This window comes from Acanthopagrus latus, chromosome 19, assembly GCF_904848185.1.
Source record: "Acanthopagrus latus isolate v.2019 chromosome 19, fAcaLat1.1, whole genome shotgun sequence".
Lineage (NCBI taxonomy): Eukaryota > Metazoa > Chordata > Actinopteri > Spariformes > Sparidae > Acanthopagrus > Acanthopagrus latus.
In genome coordinates this window covers 4,597,488-4,625,229 of record NC_051057.1, presented here as the reverse complement: position 1 = coordinate 4,625,229, position 27,742 = coordinate 4,597,488, and the positions used below count along the sequence as shown (strand labels likewise).

At 41.3% G+C, this 27,742-nt stretch overlaps 1 protein-coding gene across 1 annotated transcript in view; it reads right to left on the bottom strand.

Annotated features, from left to right (window-relative positions):
* LOC119009118 (microtubule-associated protein 4) overlaps positions 1-27,742 on the bottom strand; it is a 116,337-nt gene that overhangs the window by 67,931 nt on the left and 20,664 nt on the right. Inside the window, exons 2-3 of the mRNA XM_037080139.1 lie at positions 21,134-21,322; positions 17,260-17,316 (exon numbers count right to left, since the gene is read on the bottom strand). Coding sequence (XP_036936034.1) covers positions 17,260-17,316; positions 21,134-21,320 — 244 coding nt within the window. The 5' untranslated portion in view covers positions 21,321-21,322. The remainder of the gene's footprint in view (positions 1-17,259; positions 17,317-21,133; positions 21,323-27,742) is intronic.

Here is a 27,742-nt window from a genome sequence, read left to right as displayed (position 1 = left end):
ACCAAATTCACCAGTTAAAGTGTGTTTACAGGTTTTAGGGAGTGCTACTGCTCATGTAAAAAGAAAAAAAATAGTATAAAGTCTTTTGTGGCTCCAGAGGAAAATGCTTGTAATTTGCCTCCAGTGATGTTACAGAGTGGACAAAATGATCTGTGGGCAATGTAGGGGCCAGGTTTTGAAAACTAGGAAGATTGTGTGGAATTAAAAAAAAACAGTATCTCTGGTTATTCTGTATCATATTGATCATTTGTTTTAAACTGCTTATAATGAGTCAAACATGGTTTTATTACCCACCACGCAGGTGACAGATTGACATCACAGCGGGCAATTAATCGGGCGGCTTTTTAACAAATTCAATAGTACCTGTAAACACACTTTAATGTGTGGTTTTAGTGGAGCTCCTCTTCAATACAGTCAACCTAGTCGAATAATAAAAACCACGCATACAAAGGAGTCTCACTCTAGCTGACTGGCCTTCTGCTGTCGTTGGTGTAGCGCTTATTATACTGAACTATGCTGGAATATATTGTAACTGAGCTCACAAACCTCAAGGAGAATCAGAGGACGCAGTCTGTATGTGCACATAGTCCGGAGAAGAGGTCTAATCGGGTAAAGTAATGTGTAATGAAGAGTGTTCCTCCCCACTTCTGTTCTTTTCACATGTATTGTTTCAGGTTAATGCATTCCACTTTTAGCCCTGCTAACACTAAAATCATGACGCGTCAAACAAATGTCTGCAGAAGACTGTGCAACCAATTTTTCTGTTTGCCATTTGAATAGTTGATTACAGAGTGAGTATTTCTTTTTCAGCACTCAAAGAAAAAAATAACTGAAGCAGTTGAAAATTGAATAAAAAATAATAGATGTGAGAGATATTATAGTTAAAGAACAGGGTCAAGTGTTGAGCCTTTAGAACTGCCGCTACACCAACATGAAAGGCTAAATGCTGACACAGTCAATCAAAGGAGCAACTGTGATGTTGCACTGTTCAGACAGCTGGAGTGACCCGGTGCCAGGCCTGGCACAAGACAATGGTCACTAACACTAAAACCAACAGGATATCAACACAGTTATTCCATATTCATTCTCTTGTTTAACACCCTCGCCCAGTCTTCTTTGCTATTTTTTGTATGCAAGTACGACGCTGCCATCAATAACACAGTTTTTACACATGAAAAGACTTCTAGAAATTCAGTGGGCAATGCATCCCCTTCTGTTGGTAGGTTTTTACTGAGAATGATCAGCAGGGAGTTTTGGGCTTCACTGACAGTAGCTTCACAGAGAAAAAAAAACAAAACAGTGATTGTACAGTGAAAATAATTTGTGAACAAGCAGTAGAGTGGTGCTTCGAAAATGCACATGATGCTGAATTCCTCATGTGAGCTATACAGTACAGGTAAGCGACTCGCCCACCCACCACCCAATTGTTTTTACTAAGCCTTTTATTCTACTCTATGTTCAGTGCTGGCTAATATAAGAGAATTATGTTAAAGTCTGTACAGTGAAACTCAATTTAACATCAGCTTGCATGACAACATTTACTCTAAAACAAGCTCTTCACTGGCTTATCCCAAACTAGACTATATGATATACATTACAGTTCTGACATCAAGCCTGGCATCGCCTCTTTACGCCCTTCATATATTCTCTCAGCTGACTGATAGCCTGTGGGCTAGTCTCTGTCCTCTGTGCTCCTCTACCCCGCCCTGCTTTCTCCTAGATGGGGTAGTACACCACACTGGCTCGGTCACAAACCTCCAAATCAATTTACTTTATTTGTTCATCCTGACAGCTTACTGCTAGTAAGCTTAATACCAAACCTGGCCGTTTTTCAATGTATTTCTATCCCAGATTTTGCAATGGCGCCCTATGGTTTGCTTTACCTTAACTGTCTAATCTAGGATGAGCTGGCAGGATAGGCTGGAATCCTGCAGCTGTCCTCCAGCTGACCCTAGCCTCCCCTTGCCCCTCTGCCTCAGCCTCAGCTCCTCAAGCTGGGGTAGGCACCATGAACCGGCTGGGTCAGGGCTGCCGCACCACCACAGGCGCACAATGACGGTTCACAGGGAGGACAGGACAGCTTGCAATTCTCTGAGAGGACGAACATCCAGAGAGTCCTGTTGATTCAGCCACGACACGGTATTAATAATCTTCTTTGAATAAGGTTGAATCAGCAGTAGTTCGCTTTCAGTCAAACTTTACCTGAAACTGTCCTCGACAAACTCTCTTAAGAGTCTGGATGTACTAGGCTTTAAAAGCAATTCTGGGGCCTCATTAAAGAAACCTTAAATAATATGAATGGCACGTCACTCAAAATGAAAATGTTGGTTAAGCTAACACTAACTTACTAGCCCGCTGAAGAAGCTTACATCTATGTTAGCATGTTGGAGATGCTAACAATGACGTTGGACTGCTGAAGAAGCCAACATCTATATTAGTCAGTTCGATAAGATATCATCTAGGATAGCCTGTTGGAGAGGCTAACATCTAAGTTAGCATATTGGAGACACTAACACTGATGTTGGCCTGTTAGCTTTACATTTCCTGAACTATGTACTTATGTATGTTGCATCTCCCCCACAACACAATAAATGCCTTGGGCCTCATTAAAGAAACCTCTGAAATAATATGAATGAAACGTTGCTCAAAATGTAAATGTTGGATAAACTTTCACTAACTAACTAGCCTGTTGAAGAAGCTAACATCTATGTAACCACGTTGGAGACACTAACAATGATGTTAGGCTGTTGGAGAAGGATATATATCTAGATAAGCCTGTTCGAGAAGCTAACATCTAAGTTAGCATGAGGGAGACGCTAACACTGACGTTAGCCTGTCAGCTTTCCATTTCCTGGACTTTGTACTTATGTATACAGTATATCCTCTCCTCCACGACACAATAAATGCTTCCAACTCACTGAATCAAAAACTAAATGCTTTACTTTTCTTGACCATTATAGCAAGCTAGCTAGCCGGAGACAAGTGAAGTGAAACAAATCAGATTTTTTAGGACAAGCAGTAAGGAAATGTTTCTGTAATAAGGCCCCTACTGTCTGTGTTAATGCCTCAGTATGGGAACTGTATTCACATATGAAACACCTCATGCTGATTATATGACAAATACTAAAAATAGTTAATGAAATAACACAGTGTAGAAAATTAAAGTGAAATGAGTAAAAGGAAGACTGTGAGGTGGAAATGCATGGTGAGGTGAGATGTGTCTAGTGTAAAACAGATCTGGAGAAGGGATTACAGGAGCTGAAGGACTCCAACAGCGTCTCTGAGCGTATGTGGGGATGCCGTCAGAAACAACAGTATGGCATTAACCGAGCATTATGAAGGGTTTCCCCTTGTATTCTGGTATTCCTCAAGGCCCTTCCTAACTTCCTGAGCACTGAGCCTTTCTGACAGTGGTCCTGTGTGTTCTGATTTATAATTATAGAGGAAACCATGGCCTCGTTTCACTTAATCCAGCATGGAACCCAGCCAATTTGCCACATATGGACTTGACATATATGAATGATACATCTCACATCACCAAAACTAAGCTGGCAGGCTGGCTAGATACCCAGCTCCATCCATGACAATAAGCAACTGAGATGCTACCCCAACGTTTATGTCAAGTGAAACTGGAACTTTGGTGGAACGAATATGTAACTTGCTTTGTTACAAAACAAAAGACAATTTCTCCCCAAAAAGAAAAGGGTGACCAAGGACACAATGCCAGGCTGAATGAATGATGTGAAACAAAATGGTGACTCACTGTGTGATTGTCAGGCTTGATATGCATGCTGTCAACAAACATTTGGTGTTCGGTTGTGTTGGCTTGTAACCACTTTATGATTAATGATCTCACTGTACATGCAGCACCACAGGGAGGATGTCTCTGGGTGGTTGTTGGCTGTGCAGAACCAGCAGTAGTTCATGTTTTTCCTTTTATTCTAGAAAGGGACATGGCCAAAGGAGAACTGCCTAAAAATGTCAGCTATTTTGTTTGTAACTGTACATTAACATGAATGATAAGGTAAAAAAAAATAAACAAACTTCAGATGCATTATGCATTTTGTGGCAAACACCACCTGATCACTCCAATTAACAATAAATGTTATCAATATGTGCAGTATGTTCAACATGTTCCGAATGTTTACATATTGCAATACTTTTTCCAGAGGGTTGTAGTACAAGAAGAGGACTTGTTTTTTGTATTCATGCACTCTCTTGGACTATTACACGAAATAACAAAATCATACAAAAAAAAACAACAACAACAACAAAAAAAAAAAACTACTCAACAGAAGAAACAAAAAACTTTATCTGTTGCTGTATAAGTCCATCCAGACAATTGATGAAATAAAGAATCTACTGCAAGGTTATTCACAGGAACAGAAGAGAATGTGCACCCAAAACCCAAATGTCTAAATACTTGCATACTGACATTTATGATAATGAAAGTTGTTATCTCACATGTGAAATCAAAGGTAGTATGGTTATGGTTATGAACGACGTGCTGCACTCTTTTCCCCAACACTCTCTCGCGGACTTGTCATCTAGCAGTCATTAGGTTGTGCATGTCGATGTGTTTTGATGGAGTATCTTTGGAGGGGATGGGATTATTTTTTACCAGGATAGTTTACGCCTGTTGTTGTTTTTTTGTGTTTTTTTCCAAATGACCACTTCTATCATTAAACTACAGAAGGTTTGGGTGCTGTTTAAAGTAGAGAAGACTGTGGAAGATTAGAGATGCAGTGATGGTACAGATTCAGTGTGTAAGAGGGTGATGTGCATTGACAGGCAGTAGAGAACCAAGGTGTATTGGATGTGACAATGCCTCTGTAATGTGTGTGTGTGTGTGTGTGTGTGTGTGTGTGTGTGTGTGTTCATGTATCTGCAAGCGGTGAGTGGTTGATGGGACCTGCAGGTATCTTAAACAAAACACATAGACCCTTCCTCTCTTTCCAGGCTTCTTTTCTTTGAATCCAAGCCCACTATGTCATTGTTTTTTCGACACCTCCTCGTCCTCGCCTGAAAACAACCCTTGCACTTGTCTGTCTAACGAGAGAAAACCGATAGAGGCAATCCCTGTGAGTCTATTTAAATCCCACCGTAACTTTCTCTTCACCTCCTTTACGTCGATCTTTTGTTGATTTTTATTGGCAGGATTAAGGAGTTTAGCAAACGCAAAGGATTTTCTGACTATCCTCGGTATTTTTGTTCCTCCGTATTTGCATTTCCAGCTGTCACGTTTGTCGAGCACTCCTCCCTGTCATGCATCACAATTCATGTTACTGAGCCGAACAGGGGGCTGCAATTAACTCCCGCCAGGGATTTTGCAGTCAGTACCTGTCAAAATCAACAGATGAAGTGAACAAGTGCACATTTCAACGTGCAGTGGAGAGTGTAAAGATCATTAGTTGCCCATGTTGATGTTTCCCATCCAGAGCATTTCACATTTTAAAGCTCAGAGGCAAGTCACACACCCTCACACTCTCCCAAACACATAACACTCTCCCTCTCTCTCTCACTTTTAAACACATAAACACACACTTTATTCTGACATATGAGTAAAGAGTAGACATTTACTCATACACATACTCAATCATACAGTATGTGGGGATACAGAAACATACGTATTCACAGTGAAACACACATACCTTCACATGTGAGAGAGGCTCACACAGACGAAAAGCTTTCTGTCTCCATAGAAGACATCAGTGAAGGAGGAATTAGGTCTTTCTCCCCACTTGGGGATTACAGTTGCATCATGAATATTTAAAGGAGATTTATCCTGCATTTCTACCAAATCACTTCTTCAAGTAAAACAGGATGACAGCGTGAGTTTATCAAATTATACAAAGATGGTGACGTGCTCGGCTAGAAAGTTGGCCGTTATGGTTGTTCTTTCAAATAAAAGGAAGGTGACATCTGAAAAGCAGGGAAGGACGAGTTAGACTTTTCAAAGGCACATTAAAAATGTCTGTTTTTCAAACAAGTATCCAATGATTTCAGTGAAAATCAAAATTTGAAGGTAAAGTGTGGGGAATTTAGGGGAAACTGTTGGCATAAATTGAATATAATGTCAACAATTATCGGGTCAGTGCCATCTACTAAAACTAAGAACCACTTTGTTTTTGTTGCCTTAGAATGAGCCTTTCATATCTACAGAGGGAGTTAAACCCTTTTCCCCAGAGTCAACCATCTTACACTGCCATGCTTCTACAGTAGACAAGAATGGACAAACTAAAAACCGGCTCTAGAGAGGGTTTCCCATTTTTTTTGATACAATCTGCAACCACACAGCAACATATGCACTTACAGGTGGATCTCAAAGCATCAGAATATCATGGTAAAGTTAAATTTTTCATATGCTCTAGATTCATTAAACATACAATCAAGTATTTCAAATTCAATGTATTTTGTTTTAACTTAAATGATTACGGTTTACGCCTCATGAAAATCAAAAATCCAGTATCTCAAAATATTAGAATAGAACACAAGACCAATCAAAAAAAAAAAAAGGATTGTAAGCATTAATTTATGCACTCAGTACTTAGTCAGAGCTCCCTTTGCACGACTTCCTGCATCAATGCGGCAAAACCAGTTGCTAGTCCTGCTGGAAAAAGGAAATCACCATCTCTATAAATAGATGAGAGATGCTGACTTCCTTTTCTAGCAGGACTAAAACTACTAGCAATTGGTTTGCTGACCATGGTTTTATTGTGCTGGACTGGCCAGCCAACTCGCCTGACCTGAGCCCCATAGATAATCAATGTGTCAAGATGAACATGAGAGACAGCAGAACTGTGAAAGAACTTGAGGTGCTGTGAATGCTCGAGAGGGTAAACTAAACTTCAAACTTGTAATGTAATGTAATGAAAGCTCAGAAAAAGGCATTACTTATGAAGGAAATTTAAGAGGACTACATATCGGTGCAAGTACACAGCCCAGGACAGGAAGGATCTACAGCAGTTGATTATAACCAACCCAGAACATCAGTGAAACCATCACAGTGAAGTGACATGTTTGCATGGAGCCAAAAGATACTAAAAGACAACACCCACCCAGTCACAGTCTGTTCGCCCTGCTGCCATCTGATAAAAGATACAAAAGTATTTCTTTTCTGTCTATGTAGCTTAAGGAATTACCATTGGCATATTGGGTTGACAGAGCGTCTAGAGCACAGCAACAAAGTGAGAAAAACAAGAAAATCCAGACAGAGGGCTGCAGGGTCTCTGCAGATACGAGACGGGAACACATCTTTTCTCGCCATTCCAGTCTCCCTCTCTGTCTGTTCCCGTCTTCTTATGAATTTAACATTGTTACATGTCACTACATCTGGCCTCCATGATATGCACTGATGTGTTGAAATCATTCTTGTGATGTTGGGAAGGCGGTGTGCGGTGATGCAAAACACAAATAATTTATAATTCCCCTCGAATGCATTTGCAAATAAAAATACAAGCCTGTTTTGCAAATGTGAGGAGCAGAAAGGTCAGATACTTGTGTTCAGAAGTAGGGAGGGAAGTCAAAAGTTGTCAAATATGACAATTATAGTACTGCTACCTAAAAAATCTACATATTCTAGTCCAATTCCAGTTGGCCGGACACTGTGAATATATGTATGTGTGGCTCAGCACTTCCATTATAACAACTGGAGAAATGCATTCTCAACCTTTAAAACTTACTTTTAAAGTTTTTAAACGATTTCAATGTGTGAGGCCTTGAATGCTACAGGGAGAGTACAGAAGACGCAACATGATTACAACTGCGACCCAAATTATGTCAGGCAGTGCCAGTGCCACCACTGGTGGCACAGATCCCACCGAGGCAAAAATCAGCTTAGCAAACGATTTGAAAAGTCTCCAGAGGGTTTTTCATGTCTGAACTGATGTCTATCATTCTTACTTAAGAAATACTGCCAACGGCACCGCTATGGCTCCTCTTACCACCACTTTTGAGGATTTGAGACTAACAAGTACATCACCAAACCTTTTTAAAAACAACATCTATGAATGATAAAGTTGTAGTGAACTTAGCTTTGATTAGTAATTATTTCACTACTTTATAAACTATTATTTTACAAAACACTTTAAACATCAGTTGCAACAATGAAGAACTGCTTAATAAATGGTTCAAGCATTTCAGTGTTAACAGTGAGATAACTGTCAACTTAAGTCTGATGAACTATAAATGCAGCATTTTTTTAATGATGGTTATTATACAGTGTTACCAATATCTAGCAGACTAGACATATTTTAACTGGATATGTGACAATTTTGAGCTGCCGGGGTCGGGAAATAAAAAGCAGAAGGATCACATCTACAAAAAAATGTCAAGAGTTTTTAAGATGTTTCATTCAGGACCACAGTGGTGGACCAGCTGCATTCTGATAAACTGAGTCAATTATGTAACACCTTAATTCAGACAGTCAATAATGTATGAGACATGCTGCAGGCATTACAGGAGTTCAAGGCCCTCAGATGATGAATGTCTTCACTGTGTGGGCAGATGAACATAATGTGCTGCACTCTTGTGGAGGTCGTTCTATGCATTATGTACAACACTCCTCAGATCTCCAACTCGCGCCTATTGCTATTTTTGATTCTTCCCTCCTGCACCCTCTTTAAGAGTGATGTAGGGGATCAGCTGTTTGAGGTGAGCCTCTCCTGGGGTTGAGATGCTCATGCATCTAAGTGTGTGTTTGTGGCGTACACTCTGAAGGACACGGGACAATCCCTACACTGAAAAGCACATCTGCTTACACAACGGATTCCCCCTATGTCCCCCCCCCCTACATCAGCCCACCTCAGCTCTGGTCTAAGTAGGACAGGCTGCCCCGACTACACTCTCACACACAAACAGACCCATGCTGACAGAGAGGACTGCACAGGTCACGTTGATCTCTAAAGGTTACAGTATGGTAAAGTGGATGGTAAAGCACGAGCAACACAGCTACTCGTCTCAGAGCCGCCCTGCTGGGAGTGGACTCAACCAGGCCAAAGACATGTTGCAGGGAATTTTAAAAGGGCTGAAATGAAGAACTATTTTCATTACCTCTTTCTGTGCTTGCAGGTGTGTGGAACTATGTCAGTGCCTGGGACAGGGCTAACTTCTCTAATTTCCCTTCCCCTCTGCAGCTTTCAATTTGATGCTGATCCCAATTCAAATCTGGATCTAGTGGAATATGTTTTAATATGTTTATTTTGATATTGGATTTGGCCTTAGTGAATTAAAGGGGACTGTTGGGCCTTGGCAGAGGTACAGCCTTTGCCAGGAGTTTCCCTCCACTTGTAAAGAACATGTATATCATGGCAGTCTTCACTTCCAGTGATTTCAATAACTCTTATGTTTCTGTGATGAATGAGTAGAACACAAACTACTTTGTCACAAAAAAAAGTTTGGTTCAATAATGAAATTACTATAGGAAAATATGACAAATCTGCTGGATTGAAAATCTACAAACAGTAACTTGAAAGATCAATTTTGGTGATTATAGAAAGTTGTGTAAATCTTGTGTTCTTTGTAGCATGGCCTCTTAAGTTATTCTGAGTGATTCTGATTGATAACAGGTGGGGACTTCTTGGGGCCCATTTTAAAAGGGCTTGTTTGATGCACCCATTAGATTCAGCCACAAACACTACAATGGAAAAGTCTAAGGAGCTCAACATTGATCTGAAAGAGCCCATTATTGTTTTGAACAAGTCAGGAATGTCACATGGAGCCATTTCAAAGCAGCAGCAGGTCCCAAGATCCACTGGACAAACAACTGTATTCAAGTATAAGCATGGCACAGTCATGTCACTGCTACTATCAGGAAGAAAACACCAACTATCACCTGCTGCTAAGAGAAAACTGGTCAACAAACTCTTTCTCCAGACACAGCAACTGTGACGTGTTCTACTGAGTACCATTCTTGTTATATTTTTATTCAGTTGATTTTTTTTTTCCATTTTATGACTCAGTTTACAAAATGTAAGACAGCAGTGAAAAACATATCAAGCGCAGAGTAACTGACTTTTTGGTCTTGTATTTTGGGTTTAATACTAATTAGCAAATGTTAGCATGCTAACTGGCTAAGTTAATATGGTGAAGATGTTAATAAGCATATCTGCTACACATCAGCATGTTAACATGCTTAACATGTTAAGTTAAGTTAAGCTGATGTTGATGAACTGTAGTCCAAAGACAGCTATAGAAAATGTAGATGAGCCTCTGTCATGCCATTGCTTCTGACTCTCCTTTATGTTTGGAACTTTACAGTCAGCCACTGATTTTGGTAGAGGAGCTACTGTATAAAATAATGATGGCTGGCAAACCGCTTTAGAGAAGGCAGACTCCCCTTTATTTCCTTTTCTATGAGTATTTTTAAGCCATGGAGGGAAGGCAAAATTACTGATTTTTTTTTTTCTTTTTCCTCTTTTCATAGAAAGGAGAGAGTACCAAAGAAATCTTTTTTTGTAACCAGAAAGGCACATCTCTCAGACGGAATAGAAAACCTTTTTTTCCCTGCAGCACGCACTAATCTCTAAGCTTTGCAGTGTAAAAACCCACTGCCTCTAAAGGTTACAGCCAGGATGACTAAGCGCCTTGTTCTCTTCAAAAAGCTGCTAAGATATAAGAGTATCTGAAAAGAGGAAATAATGCTGCATATAATATAAAAGGCTGCGAGGGACAGGAATAGAAAAGGAACTACGAGAAGGAAAAGTACAGCAGTTAGACATTAGATTGGAGGTTACGTCCACGTTGGTTAGAAGAAGAAAAGAGAAACCAAAAGCCAGGTAAGTGTGTGTTACATATTGGTTTATTAGCACAAGGTGCAGGCAGACAACAGAGAGAGGCACGTCTATAAAAAAGGACACTCCGAGAAAAGAACACATCAAACTGGCTAGCTCTATATGTGGCACATACTGTATGGGATGTTTCTATGCATTTAAAAGGTTAATCATTCAAAATGTATAAGTAACACAAAATAGAAAGAAAAATCAGCTTCTGTTGTGTCTGCAGCTGACCTTGACTTCTGACCACTGTAAATATCTCTACAGAGGTCTTCAATAAATGTGTGTGTGTGTGCGTGTATGAAAGGATCGGAGGAGGATAACACTTGTTACTATGAGTGGTGCTCTGCCTGCTTCAGTACAGTGTCAGATGGAAATGTGTTAAAGTCACACTCTTCACACTTTGAAATTTCATTCTATTAAGCCCGTGCCTTAAAGGAATGAAACATGACTACGTCTCATTCACAAATGTTTGACTGACTGACTGGATTTGTTATCTATACAGTCACAATAAACAGCCACAGACACAACAGACATGCAGCCTTATTAGTATGCAAACACAGTGAGTATCTTATATAAATAATCATTGTGAAGTATCAGATCTATAGAAGTGAGGACTAAAACCAAACGATGTATTACAGTGATGTGGAACAGAAGGCAGCACAAAGACTACAGGGACATTTCTTACATTGTTTACATATATGATTGTCTGAAGGCCAGGCTTTAGGATTTACTTCTACATCGATTTGGTTAAAGAACGTTTCAAAATAGTGCAAAGCAGACGCAGAGTCCAGGATTCACAGCTCAGGGATTTTCAAGGTTTTTGAGAAGTGACCATCGAAGGGAGAAGACGTGTTGAAAGCATTCCATTGAAAGACAAAGACAGAAAAAGAATACGAGTAGTACTTTGGCGGGTTAATACGTGAGGGTTTGTTTGTGTGTGCTGGTTGCTGGGTGTTGAAGGATCCAGCTCGAAGCGTTGGCAACACAGTTTGAAATCTGCCAGACAGGAGGACAAGGGCTAGCTGCTGAATGGTGTGTGTGCCCATGACATTGTGTGTGTGTGTGTGTGTGTGAGTGCGAGTGTGTGTGAGGACGTGAACTTTTGAACTTACTATCTGCTTCAGTGTGAAAGTAAGACAAAGAGGGAGAGAGAGCAGAGGAGCAACAGATGTGTGTGACTTTTCATTTTGATTCATTTGTTTGTGCCACCATGGGCTTTGAAATATATGAAGATAAAATGATATATACTGTATGTGTTTGTTACTATAGGACAAATTTGCAAATAGTAAGTCATGACAAAGAAACAGACAAGTAGAGAACATTTCATTGGACAAAGTGGAAATAACGGCAGTCATTCTGACTTCACACAAAAATAACACAAAACAACAATTGCATTTCAAATTGCGTTTGCCCAGCGGAGAGGATCACAGTGTGCCAACGCATTATGTGGAGGAACAGCGTGTGCTGCATGGTTTTGTGTGTGTGTGTGAGCACGAAAAACATAAAAAAAATAAATAAATAAAAAAAAAAAAGTTGCTGCACTCATGCTGATGGAAAGTCAGGTGAAGTTTCGTAGCGCTCAAATATTTCTGGAGCTTCACAATAAAACAGCGTTCTCCTAAACAACCGAAGTAGCTGGGGACTGGTTTTAAAACTGAAAAAACAAACAACTGACTAAAGTTTTGGCATAATCCAAGTCTCAGGGAACCCCAAGGGCCCCCAAATTGATTTGAAAAGACTTTATCTACAGGCTTTTTAAAGACCAAATCTTCACGGTGAATGTCAAGATAAAGCACACACCCCATCCTAAGTGGTCAAAAGCATGTCCAGGGTGTAAGTAACGTCTTTTCATATCAATTCGGGATCTCAGGGCTTCTAGAGACTTGAACTACATTGACGAGCTGAACGGCGCCATTTCACGTTTTTCGGTTGTTTTTCTGCTTTAAAATAACTCCTGAGCTACTTAGGTTGATTAGGAGAAAGCTGCGATGCTGTTGTGCTGTGAAGCTCCAGAAATGCTTTGAGGACTGTGAAACCTGACTGACTATCCATCAGCATGGGTGGGGGGACTGACCGAATTTACATTTTGGGGTAAAATGTTCCTTTAAGTGCGATTTATTTGCATGTCCACATGTGACTTTAATCTTTAAATGCAAAGGCTTTTCTGAGATGTACTTAAGACGGTGTCTCTGTATGCACAAGTAACTCTGAAGAAGAGCATTAGCTCTAAACGTCACATGCGTATGTGCCAATAAATTGCATTTATGAGTGTGACACTGTATAGTCCCCATTTCTTGGTTTTCATTTCATGTAAATTTGCAATTTCTTGTCTTGTCATCCTCTATTTATCCAGCACCTGCCCGAAACAGTCTTTGGATGTGCACATGTGAGCATTTCCTCTGTGTGTGTGTGTGTGTGTGTGTGTGTGTGTAATTTCAGTCATGTACATTCTTGTACTCAACCTCAGACTCTATCCTTCGCACTGGATCTAAGGTGCCATGAATAGGGATTATAATGTGTGTGAATGTGTGTGTGTGTGTGTGTGTTGCACAGAGAAAGAGGGAAGAGGTGCACGGAAGCATAAGCACAGCTGATTGACAGTCGGCATGGCGATGGAGGTGGGTTCTAGTCCTCTGAAGCATGGGGATTGGGTAAGAAGGAAAGAAGAAGGGAAGATAGAAGTAGGGTAAAAAAAATGGTGATGACAGCAATCAAGAATACGGGAGGGAGAGTGAAAGATGTAAAAAAAAATAAAGGGGGGGCATCAACGAAAGAAGAGTTCATTCAGAAAAAAGAAGTGAAGAAAAAAGTGGCATGAGAAAGAAAAAAAGAATAAGAGAAAGGGATAAGGGGGAAAAAGGAAGAAAGCAGGTTAGTCCAGCTGTCATAAAATTAACTCATGGAACAAAAGTCAAATACTCAACCAACATGATTTATCTCATTCCACTGCTCGTCATCTTATAAGCGTCAAATAATTGGAAAATTACACTATACGATATACTTGTCTTAACGTGCCATGCAGAAGGATCATGCATCAGACATGCAGCATCTCAACACAAACAGTACACACTCATACGTACACACCTCTGCATTTGCTCTGTCAGGATTCAGCTTACGCTCTCAATTCTTTGACCCAGTTTCTACTTATACCGCCTGCGTCCTCTCCCTGGGGTCCGCTGGAATAACAGTGATGAATGGATTCAACGCACCTCAACACGGCCAGATGCTCTGTCTACTAAAATTAGGCCCACTGAAAAGTAAAACATCCCAGCCCACACTGTACTCTCATTACTGATGCAGTGTGGGAGATTTGAAATAAAGTTTAGCCGAAACTTAAACAGAGCATCCTTCCAGCAGCAACAGCCTGTCCATTAGACTTTACAGACATGCGACATACAGCTCTGTGACCATGGTAACACAAGCTTCACATGCCATGCGAACAGCCCGGCGGCTAAGTGGAGAACATGCCAACACAGACATCTGATTTACATGCCGACCACTCCTCCCACTGTCACCAGCACCCACCCCGTCAGTGCTTCAAGTCATCACAAAGGGACGCACTGTACATGACGGCATTGGGCAGGTTTGACAGCTCCATCCTTCCCACAGTGCACTTGCATCGGATGGCACTCGGATCGGATGGAAAATGTAGATGCAGCTTTGCCCGGCGCCTGTTTAAATCTAATGTGGACATTGACTGTGTTTAATTTTAAAAAAATGTAGAGTGACAGACCAGGTTGGATACCTGCCAGTCGGGGCTGGGGCAGTTAGCCAATCACCTGTGCAATGATGACATGACGCCTTTTTTTTACTGATGTCATTAACGCTGCTTTTTATTTAATCTGAACCATGAGGTCACTTATTTTAATCAACAATCAGTCCAGTTTTTTTTTAATTGTGGGACACAGAGGCAATACAGTATTACACCCCCATACAGTTGGAGGATTTGAGGAAGGGATTTTATAGCGAGTGGACAAAACAGAAGCAGCAAGGACTGACTTATCCTGACTTTAAATGGGTCAAGCCAAAGTCATTGGATATACTCTCAATAGTGTTTTTCTGTGGCCCCTCCCTGCGCAATAAAAACCGAAGCTGCATGACTTTTTATCAGCATGTTAGCACATACTGTATCTTCAAAATGAAGTAGCCTAACCCTGACGGCCTCATGAAGTATCCTCTCCAAGCTACTATGGAGCCACAGAAGACATTAAACATTTGCCATGTTTTTCACATGTGTCTTTGTTGATTCTAACCAGGTTGATTGGCCTTTGCATGTATAATCACTGGAATCGAGTCATAGGTAAATATGCAGTACAAGTCTAGGCTAGTCTTAACGAAGAATCTCTGTATCGAGCTCAGTTCCCTACAGATAGAAAAGCAACTTCATCACAGATCCAGAATTTACTAAATAAACAACACAAGACTCCAATCAGCAGTCGTCCTGTCAGAAGAAGGCTGTCTTGTAGAGTCTCAGGGGTAGTGAGCAATTTCTGAACTCTTGTGGGCTGAGAAATACCAGAAAAGGCCTATTTACTAATGACTCACAGGGAGAGATTAGTGTCAGTGTCAGAATGGTCTGTGTCAGGAGACAGACGGGAGAGACAATGACACCATGGTGTTCCAAACCGACAGTGAAACATGGTGCTGGAAGATTCAAGTTTCAAGTCTTGGGCTGTTTTCAGACTCCTGCGCAGAAATGACTCCACCCTGCCCGAGGAGGAGCACCACTCCATTCTTCAGAGACACGCTCCACCCTCTGGTTTGATCTTCCATCTTCATACTGGCACAGGATAATGAGCCCAAACACCTCAAAGCTTTGACACAATGACCTGAAGACGTCAACTATCATTCAACAATCACTGGGACACTTGAAGACTGAGAAAGTCAAAAGTCCTCTGTGACATCACAAGAAGCTCTGTGGAACACTGTCAGATCAAGCTGCGATAACACAGGTCAGCAGGTGTTACAGTAACGTGGAGTCCATGCAGCTTGTGTGCATGCAGTCATTAACGCAAAAGGGGGACAAACCAAATACTAAGATATTCTGAAAAGATTCAACCCCTTACTCAAACCGTTAAACTGAGATTATTGTCTATAATCCAAAAAAATGTGAGCCTGTTACATCCAAAACAAGTGCAAAACAGAATATCTGGACAAGTGGTCCCAGACCTTGTGCCTTCTTGTATGACAGATGGATTGATGAAGAGGAGCAACGACAGGTTCTTACAGCTTGGGTGAACATCAAATCTCCGAAAGGTCATTGACGTAAGCTGCATTTTTTTTTTTTTTTTTTTTTTTAATCGGGCTGTCCGTGGAAGAAAAACAGCTCACATTTTGTCTGCATCATGGGCTCTGATCACAGCTGTTTGCGGTCACCTACAGTGCAGTCGTTCACTTCGAACACATACAGGACATGAGTGTGGGTTAACCACACACACAAGCCTAAACGGATCAATACCAGCGCTGCCTTCCTGCCAAGCGGAGGGAGCTTTGACTATATGACATTTCTGCAGCACCCGTTACACAGCCCCCTGCTGTTTGATTTATGTATAAATAGGTTGTGTGTTTAAAACTAGTTTTAAACTGAGTTGTGATTTTGAACAACATGTCGTACATTGCAGATATGTGTAGCGACTGGGATTGCGTGTTGTGGAGGAGTGAAGCAGCGGAGGAGACTTTAAACACCAACATATTCCCACATGCAAAATCCCTTCGCTGCTTATGACATGCGCGGCGCCGCTGCAGTTTTGAAATGAAATGACTGGATGACAAAAAGTAAAAATGAACCAAAGAACATGAGCATGTGTGGAGTAAGTATGTTAAAGCTGAGAGATGGGGGAAAAAAAAAGAAGACCAGAGTACTGGAAGAAAATGTGATCTGGTTTCATGACATCCACAGACACACACACACACACACACACACACACACACAGACACGTGAAAACACTACTTCTTTCAGTCTATTTTAGTATAATCAGGCAGCCAGAGGGGATACGAAGGGTCTGTTCATTAGAAACAAAAACTATTCCTCTCCAGAGCTGCACCTCCTCTCCTTTCTAAGCTAGTATATGGCAGACATAACTGCAGACTTTCTAAAATCTATTCTTTTATTCCAGTGTCAAATCTGTGTTTTTTTTGCACACAACTTTAACGAAGCAATTTGAGTACTTTTCTTCTTTGCTCACAAACGAAGAAAGTGGCAACAGTGTTTGAGAGTGTACTGTAATAAGAAAAGAGACATGTGTAGAAATGTTTCCCCTATCATTGCCTTTTTGTAGCCGCTTCTACGCCTTATTGTCTTCAGCTGAACTGCTCAAGGGGACAAAAGAAAGAGCAGCAGCCTTGTGCTTTAAGATGCCACTCAATGGATGCTGGAGAGCAGTGAGAGCAGCTCATATCCTGCTCTGAATGGCTACTAACAAGCCTGAAGAGTGCACACATCCATACACACTGACCGACGGCAGAGGGAATTGTTGGATCTTACCAGGCTTTTGTGCCCCATGAACTTCCTGCTCTCCATTCTCCAACGCAGTACCCGAGTCTACACACACACACACACACACACACACAGCACACACACAAAAACAGGCAAACACATTACAATCCCTCTGAGTGCTCGACGCGATGGGAAATCAAAGTGCATCATATTGGTTTGTACAGCGGAAATATGACAGACCGAGGCTTGAATGGAAACAACTGACCCTGACCCTTCGTGGCTTTTTTAAAAGGGCACCTCACAGCAGTCACTGAGCATTAGTTGTGTGTGTTGTCTACCGGTGGATCAGGATGGTAATGGATGTGTGTGCTGTGTTGTCGTCGGGCTGTGGCAGACAGAGGGCAGTGCATATTGGCTGGTGTCAGTGAGGAACGCACAGTATACAACACACACACCACATTCTATATCAACAGCTTTACACCAAGGCTCTGACACACAAGTACACATGACTCAAACACACATGCACACACACACACACAACACTGATTTTGCTAAATGGTAAATGCGTTTATCCAAAGTGCCGTACAGTTTGCATCTTGTTGACCAAAATGCTGACTATTCACACACAAATGGCAGGAAGCTGCCGTGCAGGGTGATGGTTGGTCTAAACCTCTGCTCAGATAACCACCAGGGTGTTGTAGTATTCGGTCCGGGGCCAAAATTCGGCGATCGAGAAAACAGTCTTAACAGTCTTTAGGGGCGTCATGATGGAGATAAAGACACAGAAGAGGACTCTGACAGAGAGAGCTAAGAAGAGACAAGGAGGGAGTGACTGTCCAAAACAGATGCTGGTGATGTAGAATAGTAAGTAATATTAGCTGGCTTGCTAAGTTAGGTGTTTTGTGTTGCTGCAACACTACTTGTGCTTCAGCCATGGGTGAGTAGGTTGCATTGTTAAATGGTTTCTTTTTGTCTATATTCTTTTGGCTGATTGGTCAGTGGGCGTTCACCCACTTATCGTGTGTTGTGATGCAACACGATTCACTATTTCAGAAATGCAGGCAAGTTTACATGCAGCCACAAAGCCGTAAAAGCAAGACCACTCACACACATTCACAGTACACAAACACACACATTTCAATGTGTAGGCATGCAAAAAAAAACTGAAAACTGCATATGCAGCAGCTCACACATGCATACACAAGGTTTAAGCCGTTTGTGTCAAAAACAAGAGGACACGAATAACACTGATCAGAAACAAGAGCACAGAACACTGATCAAACACACATCGGCCATGTGAGTGCACACAACGTGTGCATCAGGGCGCCAGAGCAACAACTGTGGTCGTAAAACACAAAAACAAACTGTGCCTCCTCCGTCTAGCTCTCCTGCTGACAGAGGACAATCATTTGCGGACTGCCTCGCCCTGCTGTTTGGCACTGTGTGTGTCAGCATGTCTGCGTTTGTCCGAATGCACACATCGTGCCACAGTTGATCACTGGCAACACCACCCACGGCCCGTCCTACAGCCGGCTGTCACTGACGAGTGCCCGCACACAGTCTGACTGTCTGACCAGAGTGTCGGGGGGAAGCCAAAACAGGCCCGAGAGCTGAGTCAGCCTCGGTTAACTGTCACTTCCTTTTATCTGCTTATTCACTCAGCTGTTTATTTGATCCATCTACGGTGTATTTGTGTGCTTACTCACCTCAAAAGAACCCCATCTTCTCTACCCATCTCGTTTTATTGCTTTGTAGTGAGCAAACCAACAAGACAGCTGGATAAAAGGTCTTCAAAAGTCAATTCTGAGCAAAAAGTAACGCCCATATTATTGTGAACCACTGGAAGGTCTCAGGTGCTTCCCTTTTCAGAAAAAAACTGACTTCATGATTTTCTTTCTTTGCTGAGCTTTTAGTTGAGTAGTGTTGTATTTCTTTCTTGTATCTATTCATACACATTTCTCCTACAGATGTACAGTGTACGGAGGCTCTTTTGAGGATGATTTCTGTTGTAATAGTGTGAGAACAAGCGTTAGGTGTGCATTCTGTGGCTGAGAATACAAGAGTAAAATGATAGGGTGTCCCATTCGTTATTACTGTATTGCTTCTTCCATGTTGTCCTCAATGCTCAGCTTGACACACATTCTAGCTTACACTAAGGGCCGCAGACAGTAGCAGCGGACTGAGTTATAGTTCTCATACATGCAGACCTCGGAGCTAAACTTTGCACATCTTCACCGGACAGGAAGCGCTAAGAGCCGGGACACATTTTCCTGCCACACTGCCAAACTTGTGAGATATCTAACGGTGACCGCTGCTCTGCTTATCTTCAGGCTACTATCTTCCCCGCAGCTGAATGGCACACCAGCAGATCCAAAATGGCAGCCAGTGTCCAGCAGTGCCTGATACTATCAGTCATTGAGGAGCAGCTGCAGTTCACGTTTCATAACACAGATCTGCATCCCGTCCAGGAGAGGTTGAATCAGATACAGGGGTTCAGTCTAAGGCACGGTGTCATTTAGTACGGTTAAGTCCAAAGACGGACAGTCGCTGCCCCGATGTTAAAACAAGGTCTGTTTAATAATATATGCTTTATACGTAGCAAGCTTCGGAACGTCTTTCAGCTCATTGGTTTGTTCTGTGTCTCATACATTTGTAAAATAAGCATGTTTGCTAACACAGCTGTCGTAACAACTTAGTAATGTGACCTTGCACCAAATGTGTTTTAATCTGCTGCTGGCAAGTGAACAAAAATCCATCAACTGATTTCATTTCAATGCAGCTGTGCATAAGTCATCCAGCAAATAACTGTCCTACTGTATGTTACTGTTTTACCTTCAATTTACTGTGTACAAAGGGACAAACAGAGAAGTCAGTGAGACCTGTCTGAGCAGGACATGCAAACGAAAGCTCCAGAAAACAGCCAGTGACCCCTTGAGTTTATTTTTTCAAACTTAAAAAGGGAAGCTATCTGTGTCGATGGATACCAAACATGCTGAGTGTGAAAAGTATTCTTGACATTGGCGGACATTTTGTTGTGTTTCTCTTTTGTTGATGACACTTTTTGCTCCTGCTCTATTCATTTAGGAATTCAAAACGCTTTGCTGCATGGGACCTCGTCGACAAGAGACTCCTCCTCTTCCTAATGCTTTGGTCACACTCCAAGACTTTCAAACACAGTCAGATCATCGTGCTGTTGACACCGCATGACGTTCTGTCTTGTCATCATGAGTCTTTGTATTTTTTGTGGTTTGCCCACTACATGACTGCAGCAACAGGTGATGGGAGCTAAAACCAAGGATGAATAAGAACACTGTAGTAACAGCCTGCTCATACTGTGGTTCAGCAAGAACAACCCTATTACAAATACTGAAATCTTTTATGTATATATATCCTAATAGTATCTATATATTATTGTTCCCGCTCTATACAGATCGAGGCATGATGAGACTGTGCTCAGAGAGCTAAGAGTAGTGTGTGCTCTCACAGGCTGGAACTCATTCCTGGCTCCTCGCTGGCGACTCAAGCAGATATTTAGCCTGCTCGATATCCTGCAGGCATCACCAACATGTCTGCAAGCTGTCTGCTCTGGTGTCTTTGAACAGTTCGCAGCTGACAATCATCACTCAGGGGAGCAAGGACTGATTTGCCTCTAATTTGGCTTTTTGTGGCACACTGGAAAATCAGGGCTTAAATCAAGTTCTCACCTTAAGAAAGGAGAAGGACATGAAAGCTAAGGAGACAGCTGGTTTACCGTCTATGTGTCTGCTATACTGTCTAAATCGATACAAAGTGTGCTTCTTTTCATCTCTTCTAGTGGAAGGCAAACATCATCTCCTCACTCTCCCTTATTACTGCACTTGAAGTCATGATAAGTAATATCTACTTTACCATACACCAATGAGCCCTGACATATCTCTCTCACCTGCCCTGGTGTCGTCGTTGTCCAGCAGGGGGATGTAGTCTGTCTTTCCCACCGTCTCCCCGACCTGATCGTCAAAGGCCTCCGCCTCCAGCTGAGCCACAAAGTCCCTCTCCACCAGGCTCTCTGGGCCGGGCTGGGGAACGCTGTCCGTCAGCGCGTCGCTCAGACTCAGGTCTAACTCCGCCATGGCTGCGCACACAAAGACAGAGGAACAAACAAGAGAATTGTTAAAACGATATCTCTGGGTGAATGTTGCTGGCCAGCTCTAAACAGAACTACAACAAATTGCAAAAGACGATACATGGAGAACAAATTTTCATTTGATTTGCAACTGCTGTCCTACAAATACTGATGAATGAATAGTGATCTCTTGGAGGAAGGGGGAAATCATTTTTTTTAAGGAAATGGAAAAATAATGGATGCACACAGACGACTTAATGCCAGTGAGTGGATGCAACTTATCCATATTTGTGAATTTGGGAATCTCCTTTAATCTTCTGAGAAAAACATCCAATTACTGTAATATTATATATGCGAGGCCTGAGAGAGGCACTAGCATCTAGGTAGAAAGTGAAGGATTGCAAGATGTCAAGCCAAAATATTGAAAGCAATTTAAGTGATTTTTTTTTTTGTCCTTCTAAAGGGCTCATTAACGCTTGAATGCAACTGTTGAAATAGCCGCTTTTTTATGTATGGGTAGTCTGCCTTCAAAATATCCTTATGATATGTTTAGATATAGTAAACAAAGCAGAACGCAACATCTGTAAATGTAAACTACACGGGCAGTTCAACAGCTCCATCAGACCTCTATCCAAATCACGGTGGTATTCAAATGTTAAAGTAAATCAACTTATGATTTGACATCCACTGATATGGGTTTTTCAGGGATGATACCAACCTAATTATTAGTATCAAGGAGATTACCAATATTTGGAACTGAGAAACATTTGCAGTAAAAGTAAAAATCATTTGTGTCCAATTTTGAAGTACTGGACTTCAGTACAATTTTTGAGGTAACTGAGTACCACAGAATGCCTGCTGAATCAGAACCAGCGCAGCACTTTTTTTTTACCTCGATTGATTCTATCCGTTGTGAAATGTTTATAAGACTTCAATGTGTTTGTTCCAACTCAAAAATAGTAAATATAACCATATAATGTGGTGACTATGAATGTAAAACATTAGAAAACATAACACAATAAATGGTCCACAGTTTATAGTGTACGTTGCAGTGACAACAGAAAACTAAATTACAACTGACTGCATCATGCTGCCCAGGAAGTCCTTAATCTGATGAGCATGGTCAACACAATGACAAATCTGCTGGTGGTGTTGAGGGGAAAACTGATGTGAACTGAGCCTGGGCCACAGGTTTGCACCCTAAGGTGGCCTCAAACTGGCTGCTGGAGCTGTGCCTCTGAGCACCCCACTGAGTGTCAAACAACTGTGGGGCCTGAGCTCAACTTCTGACCACTCTGCTGAACATCTAGACAAAAAAAAAAAAATTGCCTTTTTTTGTCATAAGTTATAACCTAAATTGAACATACCACCTTAATTTATACCTTTCTGCCACAAGGAGGCACAGTTTCAAATGGGATTATGTCTTGTGAAGGAAATGCATGACTTGTTCCAACATAGAAGTACAATCTGTACCAAAACATGGAGACACAGACAGACACACAGATCCAAGCAGCCGTCAGCTCGTCTGGGAGTTCAGCCTGACCAATGGCCACGAGGGGAATCTGCCGAGTCATGTTGTGTCATCTTCCAACTATAATGCCAGATTATCTTCCTCGGTGGCAGCAGCGGCAGCCAGCCTTTCTCTGCTGCTCAGACACTCACTGTGCCATTTATAAACATGTCCTCCCTCTCTGGTGAACCTCCTTTTCTCATATGGTTGAAACAGCAGGTTAGTTTTCAAAGTCCAGCTCAAGGACACTGAGAGAGAAGACATTTGCCGCAAAGAGGATCAATCCTGAGACCTCAGAGTTGTTAGAGTCTCTGTGTAGCTGCTGCCCTGTCAAACACGTTTAAATCAACACCCACATTAACCCTTCTTCCCTTAGCTGCAGCACATTACACACAGTACATCATGAACCTAAACCTGCCTTAAGCCATTATATACATACTTTGTGCTATATTACCACAATTATCCTTTACAGCTTCAGCCATCTGTTATCAAATATTACAGTCAGAGGCCAGTCATCTTAATATAACAGTAGCAGCCAAAAACAAAACAAAAAATAACTCCACATCACCATCTGCTGGATTATCTACTTATTACCACAAGGAGAACATGTAGGTATACTACATTAAAGGAACAAAATGGCTTACAGTATGTATACTTGTGGTCTGAGGCTCTGCTTTATAGTTTTTGCAAACACTCTTAGTATGCTAGGAATTTTAATGCTACAATATACAATAATATTTTAGACGACAGTGTGCTTGGGGAAGGCCCTTCTCCAATTTAACATGGCAGTGGCCAACAGTGCATAAGGAAATGTTGCTAATGAACTTGACTGGCCTGCACAGAGACCTGACCTAAACCCCTATCAAAAAAAAAAAAAAAAATCTATCAAATCACAAAGTTATAGTGGTAGAGGGCTCAGTGGTTGATGACTGTCAGCCATCAGCAACGGACTGTGGCATCGGCCCAACCTTATCACAGACCCTGTTGGGCACTATTTCCCATATATACTGGGGTCTGTCAAACCTTTTCATAAATCTTAAAAAGACATATCAGGTCACTGAAAATGGACCTTAAGTCATTAAGAATTTGGTTTTCAGTGTGCGAGCAGAAACAGAGTTTTATAGAAACAATGCAGACACCCACAGTAGTTTAATAATTTGGTTTTAGCAGTATGCCTTGGTTTCAGCCCTAGTAGCCTCTATATGTGTGTAACAGTGCTGTGTGTGACATGGAGATTCAATTTCCTTGAGGGAACCTCCCAAAAAGGATGAATAAAGTTGTCTACATCTAGTACCTCTGACAAATATAACAGAAACGAAAAGTAAACTTAAGTCAGTAGAAAACTATAAAGATTTAGTGAATGCAAATCAGTCACAGTACTTTCTATAGGTTACCAGCCACAGTGTGGAGAATCTGCTTCCTGTTTACACTGGCACTAGCATGTCCAGTGTCCATGAATGATCATCTGATCTGCATTTTAAGCTGTGTTAGGATTGGCAGAGACTATTTCTTTGTAGGTAGTCCTGTTTAAATAAACACCTTTGTATGTGAGGACTAGGCCTAAGACGGTCAATTAGTGAACTGCGAGAGCAGTCAGCCAATTAATCACCTAGTTCGTCAGTCACATGGTTAGTCAGTCAGCCATGCAGTTAGTAAGTACATCAGTCATCAAATAATAAGTCAGACATTGAGCTAATTCATCATCAAAATAAAACATTACATGATAACAAAGGCTTACAAACTGTAGTGAACAGTGGATAGTTTCAAAGGCAGGGATATAAATACATTAACCTATATGAAGGCACACTTATTATCAACAGACTAAATGAGCCCCCAGTACTGAGACCAGGGTGTGTCACAGGAACACTGCTGCCTACTGCCTCGACCACAAAGCCATGCTGGTCAGAAGCACTGCCCCAGTTTCCATATTTAACACCACATCATGTGTGTGTGTGTGTGTGTGCACGCGCGTGCGTGCGTGCTTGTGTGTGTGTGTGACAGTGTTTACTATACAGTATGGCATTTGTGCCAGCTGAGTTAGCTGTGTGATCCATGCCACCCAGTCTACCAACTGATATGATTTCACGCAGTATGAAGCCAGCTGCAGCCATCTGAATACTAAACTAGAGTTTGTTAAAGTTTGTTCTTTTGCTATTTCTACAGCGATCCCCTCATGACCACAGGAGCAGAACCTTTTCATTAGTCTGGGTCCTACAGTGGGACGGATTTGGATCCTACTATGAGAAAGTCATGAGTGCATTTATACTTTGACCCCAGTGAGGTGCTGTAGTTTGAGCTGAACTCCTGTTTTCCACTTATGCTCGCAAGTTTGGTGTGGCCACTCGGAAATAATCTGGATTCAACAAAGGAAGGAAATCCATGGAAGAGGCAGTTTCTATTGTGCCGTCTGCTAACAAATGACTGTGGGGATGTATGTGTGGATTAGTCTTGTGTATTTGTGTGTGCGCAAGCCTGTATGTGTATACGTGTGTGCTCATGGGAGGGTGGGTGTGTGGCCTCCAGCTGCCAAAAAAGCAGAGGTGAAGGTTAAGCCCTTTTTTTAATCTGCCTCCACACAACACGAATGGATGTAAACAATAAAGCACCATGGTGGCTCACATGGGGATGAGGAGGTACTACAGTACATCATTCTGCATCTTTTACACTACAGAAAACAATTTAACATAAAATTGAAACAGAAACAATCAGTAAAAATTGGTTTACACCAATCTGAAGGATTTCCCCGAAAAGTACAGCTTGTAGAAAATCACCTCATGTCACTTTAATCATACAGTGTGGCCAGGGGAACAGAAATTGAAGATGCAGTGCTAAGATGATTGAGTAAATGTCAGAGAGAAGATCGGTAAATCTACAAAAGGCTCACAGGTGCTTGCTCACAACGCAATGCAATATATAACACCGTGACCTAGTGCTTCCCCACCCACATCGGTTTATTTCATTAAACCCATTATCTCATTGCGAACAATAATCAAACCCAAGAACTAAAAAGAGAATGCAGAATTGATGGCGTAAAACAAAACTAGAAATCCACAACATACTCACAAAAACAAGACAAGGCAAATCTAAAATCATGTCAAATATAGCCTACTTCTCAAACATGATAAACACCAATATCCACAATCCCAGTCTGCTTATTAGAACAATAAAGTCCCTTTTAAATCCCACATCTAACCACAGTAAAGTAGTGATATTCTAGGATCCAAATATGAAGATTTTGCTTAACCGGGTCCAACAACCCTTTTTAAAACAATGTGTAATACTGTATCTGAGAACATACTTACCATTGTAAACTTATTTTGAAACTGCTCTGGTTAAGCCCCTTCTAAAGAAAGACAACCTGGATGTGTGAACTACAGACCAATTTCAAATCTGACATTCTTCTGCAAAACTTAAGAGAAACTACTTCTGAAATCATCAAAGTACCTTTTTAAACTCAAACACTACATAAGAAATGTTCCAGTCACTTCACAGCACAGAGAGAGCCTTACTTAAAGTAGTGATGTAAATCAGATCAAATCTTGACAAGAAGAAGCCTTCAGTTCTGGCACTACTTGACCTTAGTGCAGCTGTTGATGCAGTGGACCACCAGATTCCTTTAAATAGATTAAGTGAGCATGTTGGCCTGCCTGTAATTGTTTGAAATTAGATTTACTGATATATTTGTGGAAGGAATTTTTTTGTATCTAAAGACGGCTGTTTCTCAAAATCGCTACAAGGTTGTCTGTGAGGTACCACAAGGATCAATGTTAGGACCAGTTTGTATTTTTGGTATTGCCTGGATGTCACAGAACTTTTTACAGCTCAGCCAGGACAAACGGGACGTAATGGTCATTGGCGAACTAGGCGTCAATACAAGCCAAGAAGCCAGACATGTTGGAGTGACTCAGATGTCAATTTTAAGGTACATGAAAACCATTTGGTGATGTTGATTTCAGCCATTATGCTCTGAGCAGTTGGAACAGCCTGCCCGAGGATCTGAGAAGAGCTGGAAATATTGATACTTTCCGTTGTTCACTAAAAACTAAAAATCTATTTAGTCTGGCTTTTATGTAATGTCTTATACTATAAAAAAAAATAATAATGATACTTTTATTTATGGCGTATCCTAATAAATGTTGTTGTTACCATAGCCCTTTATTCTTTTACTATATGTTGTATAGATTTCACCTATTTTTCATTTTTCTGTTGTTCTTGTTATTCTTATGTTACATTTCATCACTTGAACAACACTTTAGATTTTTTTTGTTTAAAAGGTCCTATATAAATATAGTTTGATTGATTGATTGAAGTGAATAAAAGAGAAGGACAGAAATGTGTGTGTGTGTGTGTGTGTGTGTGTGTGTGTGTGTGTGTGTTTACATAATCTTAACCCTGGCAGGACATTGCTGTAGTGGTATATGATGAATGACATAACACTGAGGATTCAATCCCTAAAGTCACTCTGCATCTTCTTCTCAACCTGTTCCCTTAATTTATGACAACAAAATGTAATGATGTGCTTGATTAATCCCTGAGAAGCTCAGGGGAGCTGGTTCATTATCTTTCTCAAGGACACTTCACCAGAGTGGATCCTCTGTGAACTGCTGCCACTGTTGCTGCCATGCCTGCCACTTTAACAGAAAATAAACTCGGCATGACCTGGATCTGATCTCACCTTCCATGGTTAAACATTCAGCAACAATCAGATCTGTGCTGGGTTGATGATAGAATGTTTACTCTTCATAAATCATTAACCCATATTCATTTCTCAGCCAAATACCCAAAAGGAAACATTGTAAAGTTCCCATGTAGTCAAAATCAATGTTGAAGGGTTTAATTCTTATGCTTTGCTCTATATCTCACGATACACTAGTATCAAGGCCAACAAAGGCAAAAAAAAAAGTCATTTTAGGCATTTC